At 43.0% G+C, this 13,174-nt stretch overlaps 1 protein-coding gene across 4 annotated transcripts in view; it reads left to right on the top strand.

Annotated features, from left to right (window-relative positions):
* LOC145361697 (circularly permutated Ras protein 1-like) overlaps positions 1-11,796 on the top strand; it is a 105,246-nt gene extending 93,450 nt beyond the window's left edge. For all 4 annotated transcript variants that reach the window (XM_080217613.1, XM_080217609.1, XM_080217612.1 and 1 more), the window contains 2 exons: positions 3,062-3,130; positions 11,134-11,796. In XM_080217613.1, coding sequence (XP_080073739.1) covers positions 3,062-3,130; positions 11,134-11,226 — 162 coding nt within the window. In that variant the 3' untranslated portion in view covers positions 11,227-11,796. The remainder of the gene's footprint in view (positions 1-3,061; positions 3,131-11,133) is intronic.
* Positions 11,797-13,174: the final 1,378 nt, after the last annotated feature.

Genomic DNA, 13,174 nt, shown 5'->3' with positions numbered 1-13,174 from the left:
TTCTGTCTCCATATATCCAAAGATGTGCGGTTTAGGTGGATTGGCCATGCTAAATCGCCACTTAGTGTAGGTTAGAGCGATTAGTGATATAAATAGAAAATAATAGTTTACTTCTAATCACCATTTCAGAGCCATGATTACAATTTGATCATGAATGAGAAATAACATACCATGCTACACCACATTTCATGAAAAGACAGGCAGGATGCAAAAGAGGGATAATACAGTATTGAAGAAAGCAATAGAATTTTTTTAGATTTAAATGTCATTAAGTGATATGAGGAAAAGTAGGAATATAGCATTGAGTTATCAACAATGATCATCTTGAATGGTGGGGCAGACTTGAAGGGCTGAATGGCCTACGCCTGCTCCTAGTTTTTGTGCCTCTATGTAAACATTGGTTCCTTAGAGTTAAAGAGAGAGAAGTTATCATAGAATGAGGAAATAACATTGAACAAATACTTGGTGTCTAGCTTCACAGTAGAAAACACAAATTTGTCTCCAGAAATAGAGGGTAACCATAGGCTGAAAAGGAATAAGGAATTTAATTAGTAGCAGCATGAAAAACGTACCAGAGAAATTTAAAGGATTAAAATCTGTTAAATCCCTGGAACCTGATGGTCTGTCATCTTTTGAACAAATGGAGATAGCTGCAGAAATAGTGAACGTTCCAAAACTCTCTCAATTCTAGAACATTCCAAGTGGATTGGGAGTTAGAAAACCTGATTCTGCTATTTATTTGCTTATATTCTCTGTAAGTACACAATCCGTGTAAACCAACAGGCAACATGTGGCCAGACACACCATACTCTGAAACCAAATGACAAATGCCATCCAATACAATTTCTGTGGATTTTATGAAATCACAACCAGATGCTTGTCTAAATTTGAGCAAATTGATTTCACTTAAACCCTGACTTCCACACGAGGTTCTGCAAACTCTGCACCTGAAGAACACACTTGGAGTGTTCTTCTAAACACGCTTTCTCTTGGATGCTTTCACCAAGGATCCATGTCCAGGATTTCAACACTTACAAAATAGGAGAGTAGGTTCAGGAGTAGGCCATTCAGCCTTCGAACCTGCAACACCACTCATTCTGATCATAGCTGATCGTGCACTTTCAATATCCCACTCTTGCTTTCTGTCCGTACCCCTTGATCCCTTTAGCCACAAGGACCACATCCAGCTCCCTCTTAAATATATCCAATGAACAGGCCCCGATAGCTTTCTGTGGTAGAGAATTCAACAGGTTCACAACTCTCTTAGTGAAGAAGTTCTTTCTCATCTCAGTCCTGAATGGCTTACCCCTTATGCTTAGACTGTGACCCCTAGTTCTGGACTTCTTCAACATCGGGAACATTCTTCCCACATCCAGTCTGTCCAGTTCCACCAGGATTTTATATATTTCTTTGAGATCCCCTCTCACTGTTCAAAACTCCAGTGAGGACAAGCAAGGCCAATCCAGTCTCTTCAAAATGTCAGTCCTGCTGTTCCAGAAATCGGTCTGGTGAACCTTCACTGGGCTCCCTCAGTAGGAAGAATGTCCTTCCTCAGACTAGGAGACTAAAACTACACACAATACTCAAGGTGTGGCCTCACCAATGCCCTGTATAAATGCAGCAAGACATCTTTATACTCAAATCCTCCTGCAATGAAGGCCAGCATGCCATTAGTTTTCTTCACTGCCTGCTGTACCTGTGTGCCCACCTTCAGCGACTGTTCCACCATGACACCCAGGTCATGTTGCACTTCCTCTTTTCCTAAAATGCCACCATTCAGATAATAATCTTCCTTCCTGTTTTTGCCACCAAAGTGGATAACCTCACATTTATCCACATTATATTGCATGTGTCAAATATTTTCCCACTCAACCAGCCTGTCCAAGTCACCCTGCAGCCCCCTAGCATCCTCCTCCACACTGCCATCCAGCTTAGTGTTGTCTGCAAATTTGGAGATATTGCATTCAATTCCTTTGTCCAAATCATGAGTGTATATTGTGAACAGCTGGGTCTGAACTGAACCCTGCGGTTTTCACGATTCGCTGCCTGTTTATTCCCACTCTCTGCTTCCTGTCTGACAACTAGTTCTTTATCCACATCAATACATTACCTTTCAGTATTCCTGTCTCCTGGCACACTCTGTGTATCCAAGCTTCCACACAATCTGTAAGATGCCTTGCAACACCAATGAGACTCCATTGCTTCACTGGCTGTATTAAGGTATCACCAACCTTAGGATTACTTCAGATGTTTGACTTCTCTAGCTCTGCAGCTTGTGCGGGTGGCATGATGGCACAATGGTTAACATTGCTACTTCACAGTGCCGGGAGCCTGAGTTTGATTCCTGGTTTGGGTCACTGTCTGTGCGGAGTCTGCACACTCACCCCGTGTCTGAGTGGCTTTCCTCTGGGTGCTCAATTTCCTCCCACAATCTGAAAGAGGTGCTGGTTAGGTGCATTGGCCGTGCTAAATTCTCCCTCAGTGTACCTGAACAGGAGTGTGGCAACTAGGGGATTTTCACGGTAACTCCATGGAAGCCTCCCCTGTCTTTAACTTCAGTGAACAGTACCTTATTCAGATTACACTACATTGTCCCATTGATTTGAGTCTTTGAATTTCTCTTTTCATTCCTTGTTTCTGACTGTACTTTTGAAACTTGCTTCTGTCTGACTGTATTTTCCTGTCTGCCCCGGCAACTTCTGTGAAAAGTGTCTTGCTTCTGGGTGACCAGGTTCTGTTTTCATTGTGAGCCTCTGATTGCTAAGCAACAACTTAGTCTTCTTTAAAAGCCTGTAATTGTTTTTATGTTGTAAACCATTAATTAAAATACAGGCAAATTTTAAACAAAACTAAAACCTATAGACATGCAGGCATCTTTATTTAACATGAAGCTAACTAATGTGTTAACCCTTTCTTAGCACACAAACACAAATTAAGCTTAAACTTAAAACGGTACATTATTTCTATCACGAGTACAAATATAAATTGTTTAAACTCTCTTTATTTGCTAACAAAAGGCACTAAACAAAGCTGTTTCAATGTGTCCCGACTTCTTTTCCAGGATGCAGCAACAGCACAACCCTTGTATGAGGCACTAAGCACCAAGCGAGACAGGGAATCTGTTGTGAAGGTAAGGACTGATTAGTGCAAGTACCGATATTAGGGCTGGACTTGCAGATCTCTCATTGTAGAGGCTTGTTTGTCATTCTTTAATTAAACTTGTTTTTCTGAAAATAAAATCCTAATTTTTTAGTTTACGTCCTTAATCCTTTTTCATCTATGTATAAACAAGCTCGAATAGTATACACTCTCCATATAAATCATTATGTCATTCAATGCTTTTAAGAATGAAAATATGTTATAAAAAATAAGGTGAGTTCACATTTTCAAATGGTGAACCTGTTAATCCAAGCCTGCATGTGTTGCATTGAAATGATCAGTTCTGGCTCCTAGTGGATAATATTTTGCAAACCTGAGCCTTCCAAACTCAGCTGTCATTTCACAAAATCACAGAGCACCATCACAAAGCTGAGGATATATATGTGTGTATATATACACACACCATCCTGTATGCTTTGTCTATATGTATATAAAGAACAAAGAAAATTACAGCGCAGGAACAGGTCCTTTGGCCCTACAGCCCTCCAAGCCATGCTGCCCGACTGAACTAAAACCCCCTACCGCATCCCTCTATTCCACCCTATTCATGTATTTGTCATGACGCCCCTTAAAAGCCACTGTCGTATCTGCTTCCACTACCTCCCCTGGCGATGAGTTCCAGGCACCCACCACCCTCTGTGTAAAAAATCTGGCTCATACATCTCCTTTGAACCTTGCCCCGCACATCTTAAACCTGTGCCCCCCTTGTAATTGATTTTTCACCCTGGGAAAATGCTTCTGACTATTCACTCTGCATGCCTCTCATAATCTTGCAGACTTCTATAAGGTCACCCCTCAACCTCCGTTGTTGCAGTGAAAATAAACCAAGTTTTCACAACCTCTCCTCATAGCTAATGCCCTCCATACCAGGGCAACATCCTGGTAAATCTTTTCTGTACCCTCTCCAAAGCCTCCACATCCTTCTGATAGTGAGGCGATCAGAATTGAACACTATATTCCAAGTGCGGCCTTACTAAGGTTCTATAAAGCTGCAACATGACTTGTCAATTTTTAAACTCAATACCCCGGCCAATGAAGGCAAGCATGCCGTATGCCTTCTTGACTACCTTCTCCACCTGCATTGCCACTTTCAGTGATCTGTGTACCTGTACACCCAGATCCCTCTGCCTGTCAATACTCTTCTGCCATTTACTGTATATTTCCTATCTATATTAGCCCTTCCAAAATGCATTACCTCACATTTGTCTGGATTGAACTCCATCTGCCATCTCTCCGCCCAAGTCTCCAACTGCTCTGTATCCTCTGATGGTCCTCATCACTATCTGCAAATCCACCAACATTTGTGTCATCCACAAACTTACTAATCAAACCAGTTACATTTTCCTCCAAATCATTTATATATATTAAAAAAAGCAAAGGTCCCAGCACTGATCCCTGAGGAGCGCCTTTTGTCACAGCCCTCCATATAGATTTCCATCCTACTCACGGTTCACATAGCTTCCAATGTATTTTTCACAAAGTTTGAAATTGTACCCTGTGCCCCCAAGGTCTAGATATTAATAAAAATCAGGAAAAGCAAAGATTCCAACACCAACCCTTGGTGAACTCTACAAAGCTTCATGTCCAGTCTGAAAAATATTCATTAACCACTAATCTCTGTTTCCTGTCCCTCAGCCAGTTCTGCATTCATGTTGCTCATCGTATGGTGTACTAGCCTTCATTAATCGAGGGATTGAGTTTAGGAATCGGGAGGTAATGCTGCAACTTTATAAGACCCTTGTCAGATCCCACTTGGAGTACTGTGCGCAGTTCTGGTCGCCTCACTATAGGAAGGATGTGGAAGCTATTGAGAGGGTGCAGAGGAGATTTACAAGGATGTTGCCTGGATTGGGAGGCATGCCTTATGAGGATAGGTTGAGGGAGCTCGGTCTGTTCTCCCTGGAGAGACGAGGGTTGAGAGGCGACCTGATAGAGGTTTATAAAATGTTGAGAGGAATAGATAGGGTGGATTCTCAGGGGCTATTTCCCAGGGCTGAAACAGTCGCTATGAGAGGACACAGGTTTAAGGTGCTGGGGAGCAAGTACAGAGATGTCAGGGGTAAGTTTTTCACTCAGAGGGTGGTGAGTGAGTGGAATCGGCTGCCGTCGGTGGTGATAGAGGCGAACTCACTGGGGTCTTTTTTAAAAGACTTCTGGATGAATACATGGGACCTAATGGCATTGGAAGTTACAGATAGTTCTATGGCTTGGTAGGTATAGATGTGATCGGTGCAACTTGTGGGCCGAAGGGCCTGCTTGTGCTGTAGTGTTCTATGTTCTATCTGCTTTTTATTCCATAAGCTTTATCTTTGCCCACAAGACTGTTGTGTGAAACACTCTCTGAAACGTTTCACAGATGTCCATGTCCATCACATCAACAACTTGCCAACCATTCTGCTACCTCATCAAAAACTCCAGCAAGTTAGTTAAACAGCTAACAGATCGTAACAGATCTATACTGTCTTTCCTTAAGGTACACCCTAGTGGTTATTCATTTAGTCTCTAGAAGCTTCCACTGAAGTTAAATTGATTGGTTTCATTATTTGATTCTCAGATAATTTATTCAGTTTATTAAATGCTAAATTTCAATTGGTCGTTTTCACTCGGTAAGTGAAAACTAACCTGCCGATCTGTAATTTTAACTGTTTAATTATTGTCCTGTTTGTCCCTGTATCCTATTTACCCCTGGATAAAAGCAAATTACTGGAGATGATGGAACCTGAAACCAGAAGAGAAAATGCTGGAAAATCTCAGCAGGTCTGGCAGCATCTGTAAGGAGAGAAAAGAACTGACAAAGATGCTTTGACAAAGGATCACCTGGACCCAGAACATCAGCATTTTCTCTTTTGGTTCCCATTTACCCCTTGCAGGCTTCATAACTTATTCCAAGGCCTAGTTAGAACAATGGAGGAATTCATAGCAAGTATTAGGGTCAGTTACTCCATGCGAGCAAGAAGGTAGAAACATAGAAAAACTACAGCACAAACAGGCCCTTCAGCCCACAAGTTGTGCCGAACATGTCCCTACCTACTAGGCTTACCTATAACCCTCTGTCTTACTAAGTCCCGTGTCCTTATCTAAAAGTCTCTTAAAAGACCCTATTGAATCCACCTCCACCATCACTGGCAGCCGATTCCATGCACCCACCACCCTCTGAGTGAAAAACTTACCCCTGACATCTCCTCTGTACCTACTCCCCAGCACCTTAAACCTGTGTCCTCTTGTGGCAGCCATTTCAGCCCTGGGAAATAGCCTCCGAGAATCCACTCAGTCAATACCTCTCATCATTTTATAAACCTCTATCAGGTCACCTCTCATCCTTCGTCTCCCCAAAGAGAAAAGATCGAGCTCTCTCAACCTATCTTCATAAGGCATGCCACCTAATCCAGGCAATATCCTTGTAAATCTCCTCAGCACCCTTTCAACAGCTTCCACATCCTTCCTGTAATGAGCACAGTACTCCAAGTGGGGTCTGACCAGGGTCTTGTACAGCTGCAGCATTATCTCCCAAATCCTAAACTCAATTCCTCGATTGATGAAGGCCAGTACACCATACGCCACCTTAACCACATCCTCTACCTGCGAAGTTGATTAGAGCATCCTATGAACTCGGACCCCAAGATCCTTCTGATCTTCCACACTGCCAAGAATCCTACCATTAATATTATATTCTTCCATCCTATTTGACCTGCCAAAATGAACCACTTCACACTTATCTGGGTTGAACTCCATCTGCCACTTCTCCGCCCAGTCTTGCATCCTATCTATGTCTCGCTGCAACTTCTGACATCCCTCCACACTGTCCACAACATCTCCAACCTTTGTGTCATCAGCAAACTTACCAACCCATCCCTCCACTTCCTCATCCAGGTCATCTATAAAAATCACAAACAGTAAGGGTCCCAGAACAGATCCCTGGGGCACTCCAGTGGTGACCGACCTTCATGCAGAATATGATCCATCTACAACCACTCTTTGCTTTCTGTGGGCAAGCCAGTTCTGGATCCATAAAGCAATGTCCCCTTGGATCCCATGGCCCCTCACTTTCTCAATAAGCCTTGCATGGGGGACCTTATCAAATGCCTTGCTGAAGTCCATATAAACCACATCTATCACTCTTCCTTCATCAATGTGTTTAGTCACATCCTCAAAAAATTCAATCAGGCTCATAAGGCACGATCTGCCTTTGACAAAGCCATGCTGACTATTTTTGATCATACTATACCTCTCCAAATGTTCATAATTCCTGCCTCTCAGGATCTTCTCCATCAACTTTCCAACCACTGAGGTTAGACTCACTGGTCTATAATTTCCTGGGCTATCTCTACTCCCTTTCTTGAATAAAGGAACAGCATCCACAATCCTCCAATCCTCTGGAACCTCTTCCGTCTCCATTGATGATGCAAAGATCATCGCCAGAGGCTCAGCAATCTCCTCCCTCGCATCCCACAGTAACCTGGGGTACATCTCCTCTGGTCCCGGTGACTTATCTAACTTGATGCTTTTCAAAAGCTCCAACACATCCCCTTTCTTAATATCTACATGCTCAAGCTTTTCAGTCTGCTGCAAGTCTGCACTACACCCACCAAGATCCTTTTCCATAGTGAATACTGAAGTAAGGTATTCATTAAGTATCTCTGCTATCTCTTCCAGTTCCATACAAACATTCCCACCATCACACTTGATAGATCCTATCCTTCTATGTCTAATCCTTTTGCTCTTCACATACTTGTAGAATGCCTTGGGGTTTTCCTTAATCTTACCTGCCAAGGCCTTCTCGTGACCCCTTCTGGCTCTCCTAATATCCTTCTTAAGTTCCTTCCTATTAGCCATATACTCGTCTAGATCTCTAACATTTCCTAGCTCTCTGAACTTTTTGTAAGCTTTTCTTTTCTTCTTGACTAAATTCTTTCATGCACCACGGTTCCTTTAGCCTACCATAACTTTCCTGTCTCATCGGAGCATTGCTGTACAGAACTCCAGACAAATATTCCTTGAAAATTTGCCACATTTCTTCTGTATGTTTCCCTAAGAAAACCTCTTTCCAATTTAAGCCTCCAATTTCCTGCCTGATAGCCTCAAAATTCCCCTTACTCCAATTAAACACTTTCCTAGTTTGTCTGATCCTATCTCTCTCCGATGCTATTGTAAAGGAGATAGAATTATGATCACTATCTCCAAAATGCTCTCCCACTGAGAGATCTGACACCTGTCCAGGTTCATTACCTAATACCAAATCAAGTCTAGCCACTCCTCTTATCAGCTTATCCACATACTGTGTCAGGAAACTCTCCTGAACACACCTAACAAACTCCTCCCCATCTAAACCCCTTACCCTAGGGAGATTCCAATCGATATTTGGGGAATTAAAGTCTCCCATCATGACAACTCTGTTATTGTTACTTCGCTCCAGAATCTGTTTCCCTATCTGTTCCTCAACATCCCTGTTAGTATCGGGCAGCCTATAGAAAACACCCAGTAAAGTTATTGACCCCTTCCTGTTCCGAACCTCCACCCAGAGACTCTGCAGACAATCCCTCCATGGCGTCTACCTTCTCTACAGCCGTGACACTACCTCTGATCAACCCCACCTCTTTTGCCTCCCTCCCTGTCTCTCCTGAAACATCTGAAACCAGGCACTTGAAGTATCCAGTCCTGTCCCCGAGTCATCCAACTCTCTGTAATGGCCACCACATCACATTTCCAAGTAGCGATCCACACTCTAAGCTCATCCACTTTGTTAACACTCCTAGTGTTAAAATAGACACATCTCAAACCATCGGCCTGAGTGCTCCCCTTCTCCATCACCCACCTATCCTCCCTCTCACACTGTTGACAAGCTTTCTCTATTTGTGAGCTAACCTCTCCCGCAGTCACTTTGTTTCGATTCCCACCCCCCCCAACCGTTCTAGTTTAAACTCTCCCCAGTAGCCTTAGCAAACCTCCCGGCCAGGATATTGGTCCCCCTGGGATTCAAGTGCAACCCTCCTTTTTGTACAGGTCACACCTGCCCCTAAAGAGGTCCCAATGATCCAGGAACCTGAATCCCTGCCCCATGCTCCAGTCCCTCAGCCACGCATTCACCCTCCACCTCATTCCATTCCTACTCTTGCTGTCTCGCGGCACAGGCAGCAATCCTGAGATTACTACCTTTGCAATCCTTCTTCTCAACTCTACCTAACTCCCTATATTTTCTTTTCATGACCCCTTTCCTTTTCCTACCTATGTCAGCGATACCATATGTACCACAACCTCTGGCTCCTCTCCCTCCCACGTCAGGATATCCTGGATGCGATCAGAAACATCCCGGATCCCGGCACCAGGGAGGCAAACTACCATCCGAGTTTCTTGTCTGCCTCCACAAAATTGCTTGTCCGACCCCCTCACTGTAGAGTCCCCTATCACTACTGCCTTTCTCCGCCTCCCCTTACCCTCCTAGGCTACAGGGCCTGACTCCACGCTGGAGGCATGGCCACTGCTGCTTCCACCAGGTCAGCTGTCCCCCCGCAACAGTACTCAAGCAGGAGTACTTATTGCTAAGGGGTACTCTCAAACACCTGACCTTTCCCCTTTCTAACCATGACCCACTTGCCTGCCTCCCGTGGCCCCAGTGTGACCACCAGCCTGTAACTCCTCTCGATCACCCCCTCGTTCTCCCTGTCCAGATGAAGGTCCTCGAGCTGCAGCTCCAGTTCCCTAACACGGCCCCTTAGGAGCGGCAACTGGACGCACCCGGCACAGATATGGACGTCCGGGAGGCCAGGAGATTCCAGGACCTCCCACACCTGACACTGAGAACAACAGACTGGCCTCACACTCATAATTCCCCTTTTCTTCAAATTTCACAGGAAAAGTAACTGAGAATTAGTTACCCTGCCTCGCCCGTTTCTGCCTAAGCCCGTTGAGCCAAAGCCCTTTAGCTCTCACTCTGCTGCCCACTGGATAGTGCAGCCTGCTTTCTAAATCTTCCCAGGTCACCCTTTGGCCTATTTCCACTTTACTGTTTAAAAAACTGGGAAAAAAGAGAAACCCCGCGAAAAACTAAGACAAAAAGTCAGTCTCTTACCTTCACACTCCCACCACAAATCGCTCCTCTCGGCCTGCTCTGACAAAGTAACTGAAATCTGAGCACTTCCTGTCGAGTATTTATCAATTATCTTTTAAAAGTTGATACTGAATATATTCGATATCCGTGATCTATTCAGGCAGTGATTTCAGGTTCATTTACCAATCACTTCATATCTGAACCTTCTTGCTACCAACCCTCTGTCGCTGGAAATATTATCAAATATCCTCTTCTTTACTCTATTGAGAGCACCTTTGGAAAAAAAAACTTTTCAGGCTTTGTCACATGACAGAAGTTCTTAATTCCTGATATTATCTGGAAAAGCTCCCTCATTATAATGGCCTGACACTCCTGCAATTTGATATTCAAACAGCCACTGTCCCCTTAATCCCACAGACTTTAATTTTGCTAACGCATCTATTATGTGGTGTTTTATCAACTGCACAATATTGTTTCATGAAAGAAAGGAACTGAGATGGTCAAACGCCAGTTACTAATAATAAATCTAAGCTTCTTTCATTTAATTATTGTCTCAAATTGTTTCCTCACCACCAATAGGCTAATCAGCCTTGAATCAGGCTATCTCACCGCCACCCCCCCCACACCTCCACCCACCATCTTTACAAATAGGCCATCCTCCTGTAAATAATCTATCGGGATCTTAGTAAAAATACCAATAGTATTGAGGTATGATATATATTTGGATGGGCAACTATAGAGTAAGAGTTTGGAGGGATGGGCTTCTACTGGGGAATCGGGGTTCACATGAGGCCAAAGGGTCTTTTCTAATGTATTCAGGGAATGAGTTTTTGTGCAGATTGTGTGATGTCAATGGCATATTTGTCAATTTAAAATATTTAAATGTGTGATCCATATAATATTGTTGTGTACCATATTGTTGTCTCCAGTCTTTCACAGATGACATTGCTAATGTGGTTTATCGGCTAAAGAATGCAAAGAAGAAGATGCTGAAGAAACCAAAGTTCATGGTGGCCCTGTGATGAATACAGACAAATCAGCAACGACTCACTTCTTTTTTCTGGAATCATTTAAATTGCTGGCTCGCACTGGTCTGTGAAGAAAACCTATTGTCACTTTCTCAACGGCAAGCATGGAAGTGCAGCAAGTGTCAGCATTGCTGCATGCTGAAGATAAATTTTAAAAGTGTAACTGAACCTAGATGTTATAAAAAGTAGGCTGAAAAAGTACCCAAACAATTCTGATGCATTGAAAATGTTCACGTATTAATAAAATATTACCCAAGAGAAAGCCTTTGTACATAAAGCAAGTCTCTTTAGAAGTCAGAGTGTTTAGGTGGCACTTTAATTATTGGAGTGGCTTCTTTTTGACATTGCTATTCACAGTAAAATGTTTGATAATAACCCTAAGGATTGTACTTAACACAGAAACCATCCTCTCTGTATCTCAGGATTTAGATGGATTTATGCAGTAAAAAATCTATTTTCACATGGGCAGTTCAGATCCTGTTCGGGAAATGTTAGCATGAATTATCTACTTTACATCTTTCCCTTATCACATTCCTTTTATTAAAATACAGCATTAAATTCTCATTTTCCTTGTCTTATTTTATTTCCTGCTTATGCAAATTATGAATATGTTGTGAATAATATCGTTATAACCCTGAGTCTAAGCAATAGGCAACATCAGAGTTTTATTCTGAAGCTATTGTAAATCCTTGAGAGGGTTTTCTCTCTATACCTCATGCTGCTTTAACAATGGGGGCAGTTAATTTTCCCTCAATCAATCCATGCTGACTTTCCTTAATTATTCTATACCTGTGATTATTGACGTTGACCACAGCTGTAGCTTCCAGACATTTCCCTGTCACTGAAGTTAAGCTGACTTTTGAACCAGGGTGTAACATTCACAATTCTCCAGTCCTCCAGCACCACCCATGCTTAAGGAAGATTCTCAGCTGTGCATCTGAAATTTCGACTCTCACCTCCCTCAGTATCTTTGGATGCATCTCATAGGATTCTAAAAGAAAAGCTTTCTAACACCTCCTCCTTCTCCATTGTGAATTTCTCGAGTGGACCAGTTACCTCCTGTCACTCAGTCTAAGTAGCACCTTCTTCCTTTGTAAAGACAGGTGCGGGTGGTTCCTGTATACTGCCTGTTTTTTCATGTTCACTGCTGTGTTGGATTTCTTGTTCATCTGCTGACTGGGGCTTCTTGTTTCACAGAATCTCAGGATATTTATAGTATAAATAGAAGCCATTTGGCCCAATGAGTCTGTACTGGTTCATCGTAAGGATACTATCGTTAGGTTCTATCCTTTTAAAATGATGAGATATGGGTGTTACTGGCTGGGTCAGCATTTATTGCCCATCTTCAGTTGCCTTTGAAAAGGTAGTGATGAGATGCCTTCTTGAACAACTCAGTCACTGAGGTATAGGTGCTGTTAGGGAGCGAGTTCCAGGATTTTGACCCAGTGCCAGTGAAGGAACGGTGATATATTTTCAAGTTGGGATAGTGAGTGACTTGGAAGGGGAATGTTTAGATGGTTGTGTTCCCAGATATTATGTATGCCCCTCTGGACTGAGGGTGCATAAAGAATCTCAAGGTAGGTTTGATAACTTGAACAATGGGAGCTCTTTATTTAAGAAGTGAACCCTTTCACAGTCAGGTCTAAGACTGCCCAAGAGGGCAGTCACCCAACTTAAATCTTCACTGTCTCCACGACCAGAACACAATAGACAGTGTGTAGTAGCTCAAGTCACACTGCAGCAATTCACCACGCCTCCTGAGATTGATCCTTAGAATCAGAGTTCCATTTCTATAAGGTGGAAATGGGGGGTTTAATGTCCCAAGGTTTAGAAATGAATCATTTAATCTATGGATGTGTCAGTTTTGAAGAATTTATTGCTTAAACTTAGAAACATGGTTGAAGGAGCAAGGGGTAGGATTGACAGCTCGATGTTCTGGCTG

The sequence above is a fragment of the Carcharhinus amblyrhynchos genome, chromosome 35 (genome assembly GCF_965287045.1).
Source record: "Carcharhinus amblyrhynchos chromosome 35, sCarAmb.v2.hapA, whole genome shotgun sequence".
Taxonomy (NCBI): domain Eukaryota; kingdom Metazoa; phylum Chordata; class Chondrichthyes; order Carcharhiniformes; family Carcharhinidae; genus Carcharhinus; species Carcharhinus amblyrhynchos.
This window is presented reverse-complemented; position numbering and strand designations above follow the sequence as displayed.